Source organism: Sceloporus undulatus, chromosome 3 (assembly GCF_019175285.1).
Source record: "Sceloporus undulatus isolate JIND9_A2432 ecotype Alabama chromosome 3, SceUnd_v1.1, whole genome shotgun sequence".
In the NCBI taxonomy this organism is placed as follows: Eukaryota; Metazoa; Chordata; class Lepidosauria; order Squamata; family Phrynosomatidae; genus Sceloporus; species Sceloporus undulatus.
The window spans coordinates 86508727-86525489 of NC_056524.1; the positions used below are offsets into that span (position 1 = coordinate 86508727).

At 38.3% G+C, this 16763-nt stretch overlaps 1 protein-coding gene across 3 annotated transcripts in view; it reads left to right on the forward strand.

The window, feature by feature from the left end:
- Positions 1-16763, forward strand: part of ADGRG2 (adhesion G protein-coupled receptor G2) — a 97704-nt gene that overhangs the window by 50967 nt on the left and 29974 nt on the right. For all 3 annotated transcript variants that reach the window (XM_042460773.1, XM_042460775.1, XM_042460774.1), the window contains exons 4-11: positions 7500-7550; positions 10015-10062; positions 10169-10201; positions 11629-11667; positions 12329-12385; positions 13766-13807; positions 15914-15952; positions 16082-16147. In XM_042460773.1, coding sequence (XP_042316707.1) covers positions 7500-7550; positions 10015-10062; positions 10169-10201; positions 11629-11667; positions 12329-12385; positions 13766-13807; positions 15914-15952; positions 16082-16147 — 375 coding nt within the window. The remainder of the gene's footprint in view (positions 1-7499; positions 7551-10014; positions 10063-10168; positions 10202-11628; positions 11668-12328; positions 12386-13765; positions 13808-15913; positions 15953-16081; positions 16148-16763) is intronic.

Sequence of the window (16763 nt, forward strand, 5' to 3'; positions counted from 1 at the left end):
AGGAAATGTGAAATTTCCTCATCCCTAAAGATGCACTTTTGTCCTTTGTCCTCACCAATATTGTTTTCTGGTACTACCTCCATTTCAAAGAACTATCTCTAAGGTAAAGTTAGCAGTAGCAAATGAGAAAAAGAGTGTGTAATTTATTGGGGCACCAAGTACTTTGGATGCAGAAGGTTTCAGGCTCAACTCCTGGCATCTTCAGGTATGGCTAGGAATGACCCCTGGTGAAAACCTTGGAAAATCTCTGCTGTTCAGTAAAGAAAAAGCTGAACTAGAAGACCAGTAGTCTGATGTGTTAAGACAGCTTTTTATAGATATCACATACCACCCACTGCCTTGTTTTCTATCCTCCCCAATAGAAGACTAACACCTCCTACATTTCTGCACATTCATCGACTGTTAAAGTCAGAAATATATCACTCTGAAATATTGAAAAAATTGAAAAATCAAGTGTGGGGGCTGCAGAGAGCTGCGTATTTTCTGCTCAGTTTTGCAGAACTGTGGGTTTGATCCACACTGTTGAAACCAATGTGAGGAACTATTTGTTATTTAAATTCCGCAAATTAAGTCCCAAGGAGATAATAAAACAAACATTCATCTGGATCCAGTTATATATATTTTCTCTATGTTTAACCTTCAGATCCCCCTGCCCCCTAGTCATGGAAATCCTCTCTCCCTTGTTTTGCAGTAATTTTAGGCATTGGAATTAAGTAGAAAATAGAATTATATTACTAATTTTTATCTCCAAAGACTAAGTGCAGTGATTATAATGATATCCTCACTATTTAGTGTGCATTTGAACCTCAGTTAGAATTAGATTTTAGTTTTCTCCTCCTTTTGTTACAGTAACCGTTTCTGTCTAGAATGAAAGTAGAACTTCTTTTTGTTGTTTTTGTGGGAGTTATGAGCAATTGGGAAGACATTCCTCATCCTGTATTTGCTGTGCCTAAGGGCGGGATCCTTCAAGGTGCTGAGTTGTCTTGGATGAAATACACAAGTCCTTTGGAATGTGTAGGATTCAGGCTTTCATTGGAAGCCACCAGAAATATTCACTCCTCTTGGAACTTTTGGAAGTTGTGATGTCTTTTTAAATAAAAAACATTTATTAAAGCAGAACATTTTCGCAAGCATTGCACTGGCTATTGCTTAAATGCCTTAATGATAGAGAAACTTGATTTTATCCACAGAGAATTCAGTTTTGCAGCAAGTGGTAATCTACTTTTCTGTCTTTATTAAAATTGCTGAGTGCACATTTGTAGATATAGATATATCACCATATCCACGACTGAACATACACCATTCACTGGTCACTGACTCAGTTTTTACAACAAATTATTTTAAAAGCAGTTGATAAAATTCACTGCATTTGTGAGACACCCCTAGTGTAAACATGTAATATTTAAATTGGTGAGACTTATAAAAAAATTACTACATGCCTCAGTGAGCTAGCATGGTGTAGTGGTTTGAGCATTGGATTATGACTCTAGAGATCAGGATTCGATTCCTTGCTTGGCCCCATTAATGTATTGAGTCGCCTTGGATGAGTCACACACTCTTGAACCCAGAAAAAACACACGATAGGTTCATTTTAGGGTCACCATAAGCTAGAAACAACTTGAAGGTACACAACAACAACAACAACAACATTAACAAGTTTCAACAGTTTGTGATATACTATATTAAACACATGCTTTGTTGCCTAACCATGCTCCCCCTACCACCCCTACCATTTTTATATATCAGTTGAGCACAAAAGATTTGATGAAATACTGGTGGAATGCTATTCATATGGTGGATGTAGCTCAGTCTGTGTAACATAAAGACCTGGATTTCTTAATTAGAGTTACAGAAGGTGATCACTGATATCTGTCTATTTCAGAGTTCTTCTTTTATTGGAGTAGTGAGTCTTGAAAGCCAATGTGGTGCAGTGGATGGGCTACAACTCTAAGGTTCAAATCCCTGCTCAGCCATGGAAAAACCCATTGGGTGACCTTGGGCAAGTCAGATGCTCTCAACCTCAGAGGAAGGCAAAGGGAAACCTTCTCTGAACAAATTTCAGAGGATCTCCATAAGTCAGAAATGACTTAAAGGCACACAACAAGTGTGATTTACAGGCCTGAAGGAGCTGCGTTAGAGATGGTTCAGATGCTCAGTTTGTCTTCTGAGTTTGCCCTCAATATATTTCTGTGTATGAACCAGAAATGATTTATTTTCAGAAGAAAGATGTAACTTGTTTTTCTAACAAATTACTTTCAAGCTCAAATGGGGTTGCTTTTTGCCTGTTGTAACCATTACACATCTTTTCAGGGCATGTATGTGTACTGAGGATGTGTTGCTGGGGCGGTGTGTGTGTGTGTGTGTGTGTGTGTGTGTGTGTGTGTGTATTCAGTCTGAGCCATGGAAATGGGAGGAAGAAAAGTCACATGGATTATTATCTTGTGCTGAACTCAGGAAATATTATTTTGTAATATCTTTTTACATTATTCTAGAATTTCCAGGGTGCCATAAAAGGAATTGACTTCTTGAGAGAACCAGAAAATGTTCCTCATATTTTACAAAGGTGCAATTGTAACAGTTAACTGTTAACTTGCTAATAAATAGTAACTCTGTAACTTTTCTGGACTGCAGTGACAATTTTTGACTTGTTGGATAAGCAGAGTAAAGTGTCAAGTAACTAGCCCTTTTCAAAGAGCGACATTACAAGCTTTATTTCCATTACTACCATGTTACTTTTTCCCCTTTCACTGTAGCCACTGGAAACAAACCCCAATTGCAGAATGCAGTGGGTCATAATATACAGTAATTCATCTCTGGAGGAAAAGAAATACCTGTGAAAGACTCACTAGTATTCCTTAAGTGCCACAAGAGCCTGAAAAAGTGCCCTGCTGAGTGGCTCCAATTATGTTATCAGACTCTTTATATCTTAACAGTGAAGGGAAACTTGGACTGCGCTTGTAAAGCTTGTTCAAACAGAGCAAGATAAAACTTGCCTTGAGTACTTCCTCTTCTAGAATTTACACCCAATTGTTTGTTTATTTCATTTTATTTTTCATTTATTTGCAGAAACTAGTGTGATGTAGTAGTTTGAGCAATGGACTACGACTCTGGAGACCAGGGTTCAAATCCTGGCTTGGCCATGGAAACCCACTGGGTGACCTTGGGCAAGTTGCACTCTCTCAGCCTCAGAGGAAGACAAAGGAAAAACCTCCTCTGAAGGAACTTGCCAAGAAAACCTCAATATAGGGTTGCCATACGTTGGAAATGACTTGAAGGCACACAACAACAACATTTATTTGCCAGCTATCAGAATTTGGTTGTAATATTTTGGAATTACATCTTTTTTTTTTTAAATCAAGCAACAGGAACTAGTCTAGAAACATTTATATCCATTAGTCATTTATATCTATTCACTAATTAAAAATAAAATAGTTGGGTGGAGTTGACTAAAGCAATAGGATGAAAAAACTGCTGTCAGATAGATAGTAGTGATCCTCTAAGGTTGCCCTCCCCCCCACCACTGGTATGCTTTTGCTATACGGTGTATTTGGACCTCACAGGGGAATGATCACTGCCTTGTTTGTGTGCATTAAAGGATTATATCTCCAAACTAAGCCCGCTGGCCACTCCTCTTCACAGTAAAGTTAAAAAGACTAGAAATTTGATGACATGTCAATACAGTGAACAGGAAAATGCATAGAGAGAGCATGGTCAGCAGTGTGTCCTTATTTGTGGATAATTAATTTTTGATTGGCAAAATCCTCAAGTTTTTCACCACATATTTCTTCTGAGAATCAGCATTCCATTGCATGATAGTTAATGAAAGTAAACCTCCCAGCCTTCTAGGGCCCCCAATGAAATTTGTGCAGATAAAAACATTATTTAGAAGCAGATTTCAAAACCAATCTAAACAATCAGCTTCAACAACAATACACAATTAAAATAGTACTAAAATAGTACTAAAAGTCAACCCCATTTAAGGCCAAAGACTATGCAGTCTTGACTGCCTTCAAGAAGCTCTATAGTAATGGGACTAGCTTGATGTCTCTTGGGGAAGGAGTTCCACAATGGAGTTGATACTACCGAGAAAGCCCAGTCTTATAAACTCACCAATCTACTGAACTTTTGGGCTGGTGGAATATGTAATACTGCCTCCCCTGAAGATATCTAATAATGGACAGGCTTCTATGGAGTGTGTGGGTGGGAGAGGTCTTCAAGATATCCTGCTCCAGACATTTATGATTCTGTAGATCAGCATCTTGAATTTAGCTCAGAAGCAGATTGGAAATCATTACAGTCGATAGAAGACCAGACAATCTGTGCACCATGTTTTGCCCTAGCTATAGCCTCCAAAATATTTTTTTCAAGTGCACACATGCAAGGTATATTACAGTTGTCTAAATGGAATGTAATTAAAGCATGAACCACTGTGAATTAATCTGCTTTCTCTAGGTAGGGGCACAGTTGGTGCCTTAGCCAAAGCTGGATAAAAGTGTATCTGACCACAGCATGTGACCTTCCAGGACATATGCTGGCTTCAAGAGTGACCTCAAAGGTGTAAGTTAGTCTTTCAGAGGGAGTGCAGCCCCATCCAGTACAGTTTTGAATCCGAATTCCAGCTTGTTTTTCCTGCTACCATTCCAGGTTGTTTCTGTCTTGTCTGGTCAGATACTCAGTTTATTCACTCATTGCATCTGGTTCAGCCTCCTTATTCAGTCCTTCACTGCAATGTTTCAGGAATTCTACAGATTTCTTGACATTGATTGTGATCTGAGTATCATCAACTTAATAATGAAACCCAGCCCCAAAATGCCACGTAACCTAGAAAGTTCATATACAGTACAAACCCTTTATCCACAAGACCAGGACCCACAGTTTCACTTATTCATATCTGAAAAAAAAATGTTCTCTCTAGTCATTTTTATGTCCTTCAGCACAATTCTGTGATAACCTTCTGGTGGAAAGTAACCGTAGAGTTGCACCAGAGGACCTAGAAATACCTACAGAGGTGTTCCCTCTAGGAATTACTAAGTCTTCCAATGTGACTGTATAGTCAACTTTCTCTGGATGTCATTCATTTCAATAGGGTTCACCATTATTAGTGTTTTCACATTTCCGTGGTAATTCCAGGAATGTATCCACCACAGATACGGAGGTTGTACTATAGATGGTAAAAAATACAAAGGACAGTACTGAGCCTTTTGAAACACCAATGGCCAGTCCAATTTCTGGAAACATTCAGCCAAACAGGATCAGACTCACCCCCAATAAAACATATCAGCCAACAATGGTACTATAAACAGTTCTTAATAGTGAAGTAAACCCCACTATATTTAGTAGAGGTTAGTCTCAGTGTTTATTCAGTTGCAACCTTAATAAGACTGTTAGGTGTGTGTGTGTGTGTGGGGGAGAATCAAGAAACATTTTAAATCATTACTTTTGTAATATAAGATCATTGTACAGTGCACCCACATACACGCCTTTCAGATTACACTGAAGCTGTGCTGCAAAAGGCAGCATGGCGCGTGCACCCACAGTGCACACATGGCTGTGCTGTGAGCATGAGCCCCATTATATCCAATGGGGATTGAGCATACGTGCTTTTTGCCATACGCCATCCAGAACAGATCCCCCACATAAGGTAAAGGCCCACTGTATGTAAAATAGTCAGTAGTGTTATTCATCCTTCCTACCCCATGTTGTATTTGGGGTCTCTATATTTTCATATCTGGAGCCAGCATGTTCTTAAAAGGTCACAATGACCTTTGGAAAACTAGGTGAATTTCCCATGGGAAGGACAAGGAAACACGAAGATATGTGTAAGACCCAGGTAATGCTTCAATCAAAGCTAAATAGGTCTGCTTATTACTCCTTCCTTCACCAGTCCCTTTGTATTTCTTCTTGTATCAAGAGACAAAGCCTCCTTTGTCTCATTACACTGAAAGAAGTAAGCCAATGTTTCCTATTGATCCCCTGCCATGCTAAAATCCAACTTCCCTATCTCTCCATTCTGGAATTGTCCTAATCCAGTCACTGTTTTTGTAACTTTAAAATTAGAGCCATCAGTTAGTCCAGAACCCCACTGTCAGTTCCTAGGAAGATCATCAGATCTTTGTTACCTTGCAAGATAGCACACCCCTTGAGGATCTCAGATATAAATATTGGCCCCAAAATCTAGCTTCCATGTACACACAGCTGGTACCTAGCATGTGTCCACACAATACGCATGCTGTTGGCCACCAGCCTGTGTTCCATCTATGAACTGTGTTGCCCTCAGACTCCAGTCTGAGCCACTTCCCACTGTCCATGGTTTACTCTCCAGACAGGTAAATATCACTGTCTTTACACCCCTCAAACTTCTCTATCTAATTTCCATGCCTCCATTTTGATTAGCTCTGAATGCTGTCTCTGTTTGAATTACTTTGTGTGTTTGATTGCACTCTTGCATATTTCTGAGTAAAATCCATCTGAATTCACCCAAACTTGGAGTTCTCCTCAGCTAGTACTGGTAGACACAGGTAGAAATGATCCTTATATTACCCAACATCTCATAGCTAAATTGCCTAACTTTTATGAGAATGTGGTACAGTTAGTGGGGAGCCCCCAGTCCCTCCCACTTTTATTTAGGTAACAGTAGTCTTGTTCAGATGTAATTCTAAACCATAGTTTAGTACAATGGGGATGAAATAATGAACATTGTATGTTCCTTTTCTTTGTCTGTTGTGGCCAAGATGAGAGCAGAAGCAGTTGCACGAATTACAGTTAATTTTAACTACATTTTATCTAAACACCTAGAACCTATTCAGACAAATAATTGCAATTTCACTCTACTCTGATCTTAGTTACTTGAATTATGTTCCCAGTTTTCTCATTTTGGTCACATAGCAAGAAGAGAGAGTATAGGGGTTAAAGAATACTAGCAGATTGTCACATTCTTGACAAGAAAGTATATTATCTTGACGCAGCTACCACTATCAAGAAAATGACCAGTTGCTACAAGGGTTTTTTTATTTTGGAAGAAAAAAATGTTTTAATATAAAACAAAGGGTTTGTGCAAAACCCACAAAAATGCACTGAAAACAGTGAATTTTGCTCAAAATCCATGGCATCTGGGCACAAATGTTGCGGTGGGAGGGGGTTGTTGCTCTAATTTATAGTTTTTCCTTTCATTAATGGAAGGTAATTTTATTCCTGTAAAGTTGTAGAAAACATTTTGATATGGCCATTCATTTTCTAGAGTTTTGTATGTGAAGATTTATGGCTGGGGGAGACATTTGGCTTTTAAAATACAGTACAAATCTCTTTCAGCAACTTTTCTTTATTCCTTTGCACATTCCACCCGGTATAAGTGCAAGCCCAACTTTTATCAGCAAGTTGTGCGGCTCTGCAGGATATTTTTATGCCGTTACATTTTACACAGTTCTGCGGTGCCCTCTTGAGGTAGATAGTGTAAGTTGCTGGACAAGAAAGAATTTAAAAAATAAAACTTTTTCTTACAGCCAATGCTGTTGATCTTTCATTAAGAAGTAGAAAAACTTCAAGCACACCAGGTATGTTTATTTTTTTCAATGTTATTTTAATGAAATTATCATGTAATATAATACCCACTTTACAATTTATAAAAGAAACAAATCACAATAGCTACTTTGAAGAATAGTATAATGACATGCTGGAGAGATTCATACTTGAGTAGTGGTAGGATGGTGGTTGGCATCGCAGGGCATCCTCCTCCTATCACTGCTCAGTCATGAATAGCTTCAGCAAGTCATTATATCATACTTCTTAAAGTACCTTTCCAAGCACTGGGACTGATCCTTATATACTAATTATTGTACTGACAGGTATCAATCCATTTAGAAGTTGATTAAAAGTATGATTGTGGGCAATACATATCTTACACATACCAAATATATATCATATATGATATACTCAACTATAAGTCAAAACATTTTAGTCTAAAAATTTACTCTGAAAACCTGGGTCAACTTATCCATTGGGTCAATGATGGTTTCTATAGGAATCAAAGTGGAGTGAAGTGAGGGCTTTACTTTGAATGAGCATATCTGAATGTAGTTGAAGGCTGCAGAGGAGAATGCTGTTATCACACAATGCCTCGTTTCCTGGAAGTCATGGTCAATGCCTCCACCTTCACCTTCACTTCCACCTCTTCTTCCTCTCCTGGGCTGGAAGACATCCACTACCTGAACACCTCACTTTGATCACTGCTTGACCAGATCCACCTGCCCCCTTCGCTCCCTCCCCCCCCTCCAGTCACCATGCTTTTCTTGGAACTTCTCTCTCCTATGAAGCTCTGATTGCCTCCTCCACCGGTTTCCCACAACCTGCCATGCTGCTCAGTCTTGCTGCTTTTCCTTCTGTGCTCTTCAGAGACCTCCTTTCACTCTCTGTATTTCTTCAGCAGCACTCCTCACAATTCCTGTCCTCTTATCTTCAGTCAGTTTTGTCTCTTGTCTCCCTTGCCTCTACTTCTATCCATCTCTCATACTCCTGTACTCTCTTTCTCTCTTTCTCTCTTTCCCCCCTGTCTCTCCTTTCTCTGACCCAGCCCTTTGGCAGTGTGTGGTGGCTAGCTGGCTCAGTTTTCCTTCTGCTACCTCTTTCCCTCAGTTTACTACTGTCTGCCTTGTGTGCTTTCTTGCTGCCTCTTCTCCATTTTGCTCAGCTTCATTTCTCCTTACCCACACAGTGGACCAGAGACAATGTGCTCTTCACTTTCCCTCTGAACTGCCTCCATGCTCTCTGCATTTCTTTTGTTCCTGCTCATTCTGTTGAAAGGCTGGCCAGAACTGCTGACTACTGACTCTGCCTCAACTGAATGCCAGCCTCTCCCCTCTTGCATCCACATTCCACAGATGAAGGCACACTTGTGTATGTTTGTCAGCATTTCTAGGATCTGGGCTAAAATCTGGCAACATTATTTAATTAAATTTGAAATCTGGAATTATTGCTAACAAAGGTCCAAAACATACTGCAGAAATAATCCAGTTTTAGACCACTTTAACTACCCTGGCCCAGTGCTGCGGAATCCTGGGAATTGCAGCTTATTGTGGCACCAGAGCTCTCTGATAGAAAAGGTTAAATGTCTCACAAAACATTTAGGTCCCAAAATGTGTGTACTCTTCTCTAATGTATAGAATCTATATAGCTCTTAAACTGGAGATGAAATGAAAAGGTTTGTAACACTGGAAGCCATCTTGAGTCAAGATGTCCTCTAAACATGGTGTGCCCAAGGAATATTGATTGTATGACCTCCAGATGAAGCTGTACTCCAACTTCTATCACCTGTACATAGCCAATGGCCTTTCCAACATCTGAAGGGCCACTGCTGTATAGGAACATATAGAGCTCTGTATAGGTAGGATCATATAAACACTCAGCCATGGAAACACACTGGGTGAACAAGCCACACACTCTCAATGCTAGGGGAAGCAATAGAAATTTTCCAATGCATAAATCTTACCAGAAAACCCTAGGATAGGGTCACCATTAAGTTAGGTTTGACTTAAAGACACATAAAAACACAGTGGAGAGCTTACCATCTCCTTAGACAAATAATGGTTATTATTAAATAATCTTTACTGTTAGGGAATTTATCCTACTGCTTAGGCAAAATCTATTTTCTGTATGTTTCCACTCATTGATAATAGTCTTGCCCTCTAGAGCAAGTGAGGCTTCAGAGGTCTGGGGCCATTCTTACAATCCTAGCGGCTACAGCCTAGCTTCCATGTGAAACACTTCTGGCTTGGGGAAGAAATGGATTTTCTACTCAAACAAACAATAAACAAGGAATGGGTGCACTCCTGGTTTTAACAGAGAACTGTGCCTCCTGGAAAGAAACATGGTCCCAGAAAATTAGGGAGTGGGGTTTTGAGGGAGCCCAGAGGAGGGGTCTGCACACCAGCCATATAAGTCCCACCTTTGCAACAGAGAGCATAATAACTTGTTTATATTTCATTTGCAGTTTTTAATATAAAAACATTTCTTTATTTACAGCAGACTCCTCCATTGTCACTTTTGTCACCTACCCTAATGGTGCTTCAGGCAAGACATCATTCATATTTTTTACCATAGAGTAGGTTTTGAGTAGGTTTAGTTTTGAAATCACTTTTCCTCTTTAATTTTACTTTTTATGATTTTGTGTTCTTAGATTCATCTTCAGATGAAACCGTTAATCCTGCAGGTAAGAATTATTTTCACAGAGGATTTATTTATGTAAAGGCTTATATAGTATTTTTAATTACAGTGGAAATGGGACTTGTCTTTTATTAAAAGCTGAAATGCTTATGAAGTTCCAGATCTTGTTGGACTTGTTCTCATCAGCACAGACCTGCATAGATAGCAGTGAGTGATGATGTGAGATACAGATGTTGTCTAACAATGTCAACAGGGCCATGTGTTGGCCATTCCTGGTTTAGATTCAATTACAATAACTATTTTATGCAAACTGGCAAAATGTCAATAATTATAGGTTATAGAACATGTGCAGAGTGGAGGACCAGAGATCCTAGAGTATATGGAGCATATCCCCTCCCATCCCCTCATGGGAACCCTGTCAATGAAGGCCCACTAAAGAGGGATAGATTACAGTTTCCTCCCTTGGTGCTATAGGGTCTCCAAATTCATATGTTCATATGTTCCTCTATGTGAATGGCAGCCATTCAGTATTATAGTTGGAGAGGGAAAGAGGGATACTTACGCACACAGCTGTGGTGGGAACTAACTATGGTCCTTATCTAGTGACCATAGTAATTTATTACGGTTACGTCAGAATGTTATCTTGCACAATTAGGGGGGATCCTGTACCGAAACACTCTCCTTCCCCATTCACTTCTTTTTTGCTGAAGGGCTGCTGAATTACAGGTGACCTGGCATTTTTCTTTTTCTTTTTTTTTTAAAAAGCATAATCGTCCCAGTTAATCAGGGATCATGTAACAATTTGATGATATCATGAAGCTAGTTCATAGTAAAGACAGTGGTACTTGCCCTTACCAGAACTTGAAATTTTACTGAAATAATGGCATTTTCGGGGTGCAGATTCCTGGGCCATGGCTGAACATTGTTATCGTTAACATTGTCACTGACAGTTTCCATTTATGGTGTCATATCTGCAGAGATTTTTAAATTGTTGTTTTTGTTGACTTTAATAAATTGGGGTTAGTTTTGTCCTTTTTGGTCTTCTCAGAGAAGCAGCATACACCTCACTAAAGTTTTTTACTCCAGTCCCAAAGACAAACTTTTTAAAATCTATAACAAGGAAACCATATCAACCTTGGTAAACCGTAAAGTTAGTGGCAGCAATCTAACCTAGTGGTCACATTCCATTAAAAAGGTATTACATGAAACAATATAGATCAAGTAACATCAAGCACACGAGTAGTCAGTGAATACAAAATGCCTATAAGGCAAAATAAGTGACCTTTATTACAGAGAAACTTTTGATTCTAGAGAAACATGGGGTGGTACCTGCCATACCCCAACAGACAGAATATATTGTGTGACAAGAAACAATGGCACAGATTATCAAGTTAATTTGCTTAATTCCAGAACTTCAATAGAAAAACTGACCATATTTCATAGAACTTAAATTTATAAATTATTTTTCTTTAGAAGCAACTAGTGGGATACCACTCTCATCAGCAACAGCTGGTATGTCTTTTTCTCATTATGGAAACCAGATTGTAAATTTCTCTATTTGCAACATTGTTGTCAGCTTGTTAATATTACGATATTTATAATTAAATAGACTTTGGTTATTTAGCCTTGATTTGATATATTTTCTCACTGTTCAATAAAAGCTACTGATTAAACTGCTTTCAGATGGACAGGAGAAAGGACTTGCAATAAACCAGAGTGGTTCTTTGCTTGCAGCATAAGATTAATCTGCACTTTGTAAGGTATCTAGCAGTGCTAGACATCTGTGAGCAGCCATCACCAGTTACGGACTTTCTTTGTCACTTGACAATTTGTCCAATTTGTGGACATACTATAATTGTGCTGTAATTTTTACAGAGATGTAACAGCTGATTTGATTTCTCCTTTGCCTTGTTTATTCCTATGGAAATTTGCTGAGTAACATATATGTATTAATCACAAATATTAAGATTAATAAAAATGTTGCCAGTTTGTTTGCTGCAAGTAAAAGAACACAGATACAAAACTGAGTCATTTCAAGTCTGTTTTATTGTCCTTTTTGTTATCTTAGATTTCCCCCCTCATTGGTTATACTTTTATTTCATTATTTCATTTATTATTTTATTATGTTCACTATACAACATTCTACTTAATTTTATAATTTGTTTTTCTTTAGGAACAACTAATCAACAGGGACTTTTCTCAGTGACAACTGGGATGGAACATTTCTCTGGTATGTCTTTTTATCACTGCTAAGACTGAAGTTGAAACCTTCTGGATGAAAAACATCTGGTTTACCAGTTTCAGATATGAGAAAAAAAACATTTCTGGTTAGCTGCACAAATCATTCATCAATTTTCTTTTTTTTCTTTTTCTTTCTTTCCTTCTTTCTTTCTGGATTAAGACATTCTCTAGAAATGGCTGGCTAATATTTTTGATAAAATGATGTTATGGCTGATATCAGAAATGTAACATCTTATCTCTGGGAAAACTCAGCCAATGACAATTGAAAGTGGCTGTGTTTGTAGGTATAACAAACGTTGTTAGATCTAGTTCCTTGAAAACAAATGCTGTTTTATGTCAACATGAAATAACATGTTCTTTGTATAGGAGCAACTGGCTGATGGTTCAAATGTTTTCATCATACCAATACTATTTTACATTGTTTTCATGGTGCCAGTAGTATAAATAAATCTTAATCAAATGCATGGTAATAAGTGATTCACACAGTTCCATACAGTAGTGCAATAAATATTAGTTGTAATAGCAGTACAGTGCACCCGCACCATATGCGGGCACACTATACGTGGCTTCCAGCTTATGTGGAAGCTGTGCGACAATGTACACAATGGCACACACCGCTGCATGCACGTGCCCCATTGTTTCCTATGGGGCGCAAGCATATGAGGATTTTCCCTTACATGGGAGGGGCTCCAGAACGGATCCCCCATGTAAGGGAAGGGCCCACTGTAGTAGTAATATTAGGCCTAACCCATAGATACATTCAGCTTTATGTACTCATTAACTCTTTGCTTGTCAAAGTGTCTGCAGATGTTGTTCGGTTTCTTATCAGGTACCTTTTAGCATCTTCAGTGTATTTTCCTGATAGGCCATTTCTCTCTCCTAATTGTGCCAGGAAGTGTTCAGGTTGTACCATCAGTCCCACCTGTTTTTTGTCTCTTTGTGGACATGAGACATATATAAACTTCAGGATGCTTTGCACATATATTTCTTTTTAAGAGTATATGGCAGATCCACGACATGACTTTCCTCCCCATGTCAATACCTGATATATTTATTTATTATTGTATTGATATCCCACTCTTTAGAGTGGCTTACAAATTGTTCCCTGCTCTCAGGTTTACAATCTAAAAAGACATGACACAAAAGGAGAAGCTTCTAGTGGTAAAGACTATCCAGTTTGGATTATAGAAGCCAACACCCTTTTTAGTTTATCTTAGCAGGCAAAATGGAACTTTTCTGAGCCCTGCTATTTGGGAACAACTAACAAGATGATAGAACTTCCCTTATCTGACTATGGTAAAGATAATATACAGAAAAATCCACTATATGTTACAATTCTTGATTTTACAATGTATTTCTTTTTCTTTAGAAATAACTACAACAGGGATCCAACAGCTCTCATCAATTACTGGTATGTTTTTTTATCACTGTGGAAATGAACCTGTAATTTTTTCCTGTCTGTTTCACTGTTTACAACATTGTTGTTATTCAGCTAGTATTCAGATATTTGTACTTGGATACTACTTATGTCTTTAGTTATCCTCCATTTGTCCTGATTATTTATCACTGATTTTAACTGAAAATTGCCCATGACTGAAAGTTGTCTATAGACAAATATAAAGTTAAACCAATGGCTTCCATTTGGACAGAAGAAAATGGTTTTATTAAGCAAAGATTATTAGAGCTAAATTTATTAGAACAAAACTTCCCAAACATTATTGCCTCAAATACATAATAATAATAATAATAATAGGTGTTGTTGTTGTTGTTATAATATATTATAATACAAATAAAAACTCATATTACTATAACATACAAAACTTAAAATATTAGCCACTCACTCACAAATCACAAGGTTGTGAGTTCAATACCTGCCAGGGGCTCAGGGTCGACTCAGCCTGGCATCCTTCTGAGGCCACTAAAATGAGTACCCAGCTTGTTGGGGCAATTAGCTTACACTTTGTAAACCACTTAGGGAGTGCTTACTTGCACATTAACGGCATGGTGCGCTGCATGCATGCACCCCATTCAAGCCTATGGGCCTTGAATACCTAAGATACTTGGAATTCGCAGGGTGTGTGAAACAGATCCTCTGTGAGTTCCAAGGGCCAACTGTACATGCTATTGCTATTTATTTCTGCAGTGTGGCAGCAATGAAAGCTGCCTGAAACCAGGCTGAAATAGATCTAGACTGGTGGTAGTCAAACTTTTTTCCCCGGGCTCTCTTTATATCTACATGCAGATATTGCACTCCTCCCTCAATGTAGTACATGAATAAAAATATATTAGTGTGTATATTTTAAATCACGCATTCATGTACAGTGGCGCCTCCGCATATGCGGTCTTTTTATCGGCGGCTTTGAGCATAGGCGCTCAAAGCTGCCGGCGCGCGTGGGGCGGAAGGGGTGGGGCGTCCCATTCAATTGAATGGGTGCGCGCACCTGTTGCGCCTCGCGCGCCGCCGTGCTGCCACACCGCCATGCACAAGCCCCATTGGAAACAATGGGGCTCGAGCATAGGCGGATTTTTTATATGCGGAGGGATCCGGAATGGATCCCCCGCGTATAATAAGGTTCCACTGTATATTCATACTTTAACATTTTATAAGGAAATAGTATCGTTGAAATTAGAACAATTTTATTTAAATAAATTCAGTATTTAAGTCAACGCATCTAAAAATTTTGCACTTAAAAGATTTGGGAAGAGGAGGAGTAGGAGGGATCAGAGCCTCCAAGTCTTGCACTCCCCTTGAGCAACTTCCATGCCTTCCCGCACAAGGGTCTCACCCCATAGTTTGAGAATCACTGATCAAGATAACACATCTCATCCAAGAATCTTGAAGCTGGGAGAACACCACAAACCCCCAGTACCTTGCCAAAGAAAGGGGTGTTGGGAACTACAATGCGATCAACGGTGGGCTTTCTCAGCAGCGGACAAGTAACTGCCTCCTTTAGGCAGAAGGGGTTTTTTATGGCCGTGCTGAATTCTTTACCATCAGCACTCATGGAAGACTGGTTTAACAGGGATGTAAAATCCCATTTGACTTTCTTACTGTTTATTCATACCCAGGAGGTTCTGATAAGTTCTATATCTCTATTTTAACACCAGATACTGACTGAAAAGTTGCTGATAATGTAACCAACTTTATTGCTGCGGTTGTCACACATAATATTTGAAACATAGAGATATAGTTGTGTTAGTCTGTCGAATCAGTATGTAGAGAGATCTTGTAGCACCTCTTTCATTTAGTCTCAAAGGTGCTATTTGAAACTTAGTTGTTTTGTTTAGTTTAGGTTTAACAAAATAAATATAACAGAATCATAATGTGCCTTTCTTGTATGAATGGAATGGATATGCTTTTATTTCAATTTCAATTTTATATCTATCTTGATGATTTTACAGCCTGCAGATTGTAAATAGATGATGGTGGTGATTATGATCATGATGATAGCAATGATGGTTGCAAAATGTACTGTATATTATTATATTTAACTATAATTTCTTTATTTTTCCATAGGAGCATCTAGTGGGCCGGTACCATTATCAGTAACAGAAGGTATATTTCTTCTATCACTGGGAAGTGGAAAGTGTTTCTTTATTTGTTTTCAGTATTGATGTCTGCCTACTAGTATCCGGATGTTTGCATTTAAATACTCATTTTGTCTTTATAATTTTTTTTCTTTAGGTACAACTAGTGGACTACAACATTCCTCAATGACTATTAGGATGAAAAGTTTCTCAGACTCAGCTGGTATGTCTTTTTACCAGTGTGGGATCCAAAGTGTAAACGTCTGAGGTGGTTTTTCTGTTTTCATTGCTATTGTCAACTAAATAGTATTTTATATATTTTTATGTGGAAATTTCCCATTGATCACGTGGGGTAAACAACAAACATGTAGTTTGTAGTTTAAAACAAAAGTTTACTAATGGATTTACTCTATATTTACATAGAAGCTATATCCTAATCTAGCTAGTGAATAGTTCAAGTAAAAGAAATATTTATCTCAGCATCTTTCCAAAGAAAGCTGAGAGAGCAGGAAGAAAGAAACACAACTATTCAGCTGAAAATATTTTGCAAGAATGTTAGTTAGGGGAAGTGACCTAAGTCACATGGTTAGTTTGAATGAGAGAGAGGGGGGGAAGTTTTCATGCAGGAATTCCCTATCTAAGGAGGGGGGGGAAGAGAATACGAAAAATCTTCCAACAGATCATAGCAATTTATCATTTATTTTAATTTATTAGTATATATTATTAATAAATAATAATTAAACTTTATTCTTACATCCCGTCTTTCTGCTGCAACAAACAAGGTGGCTTACATGACTAGAATATACTGGAATAATACATACTCTCAATAAATAAATTTA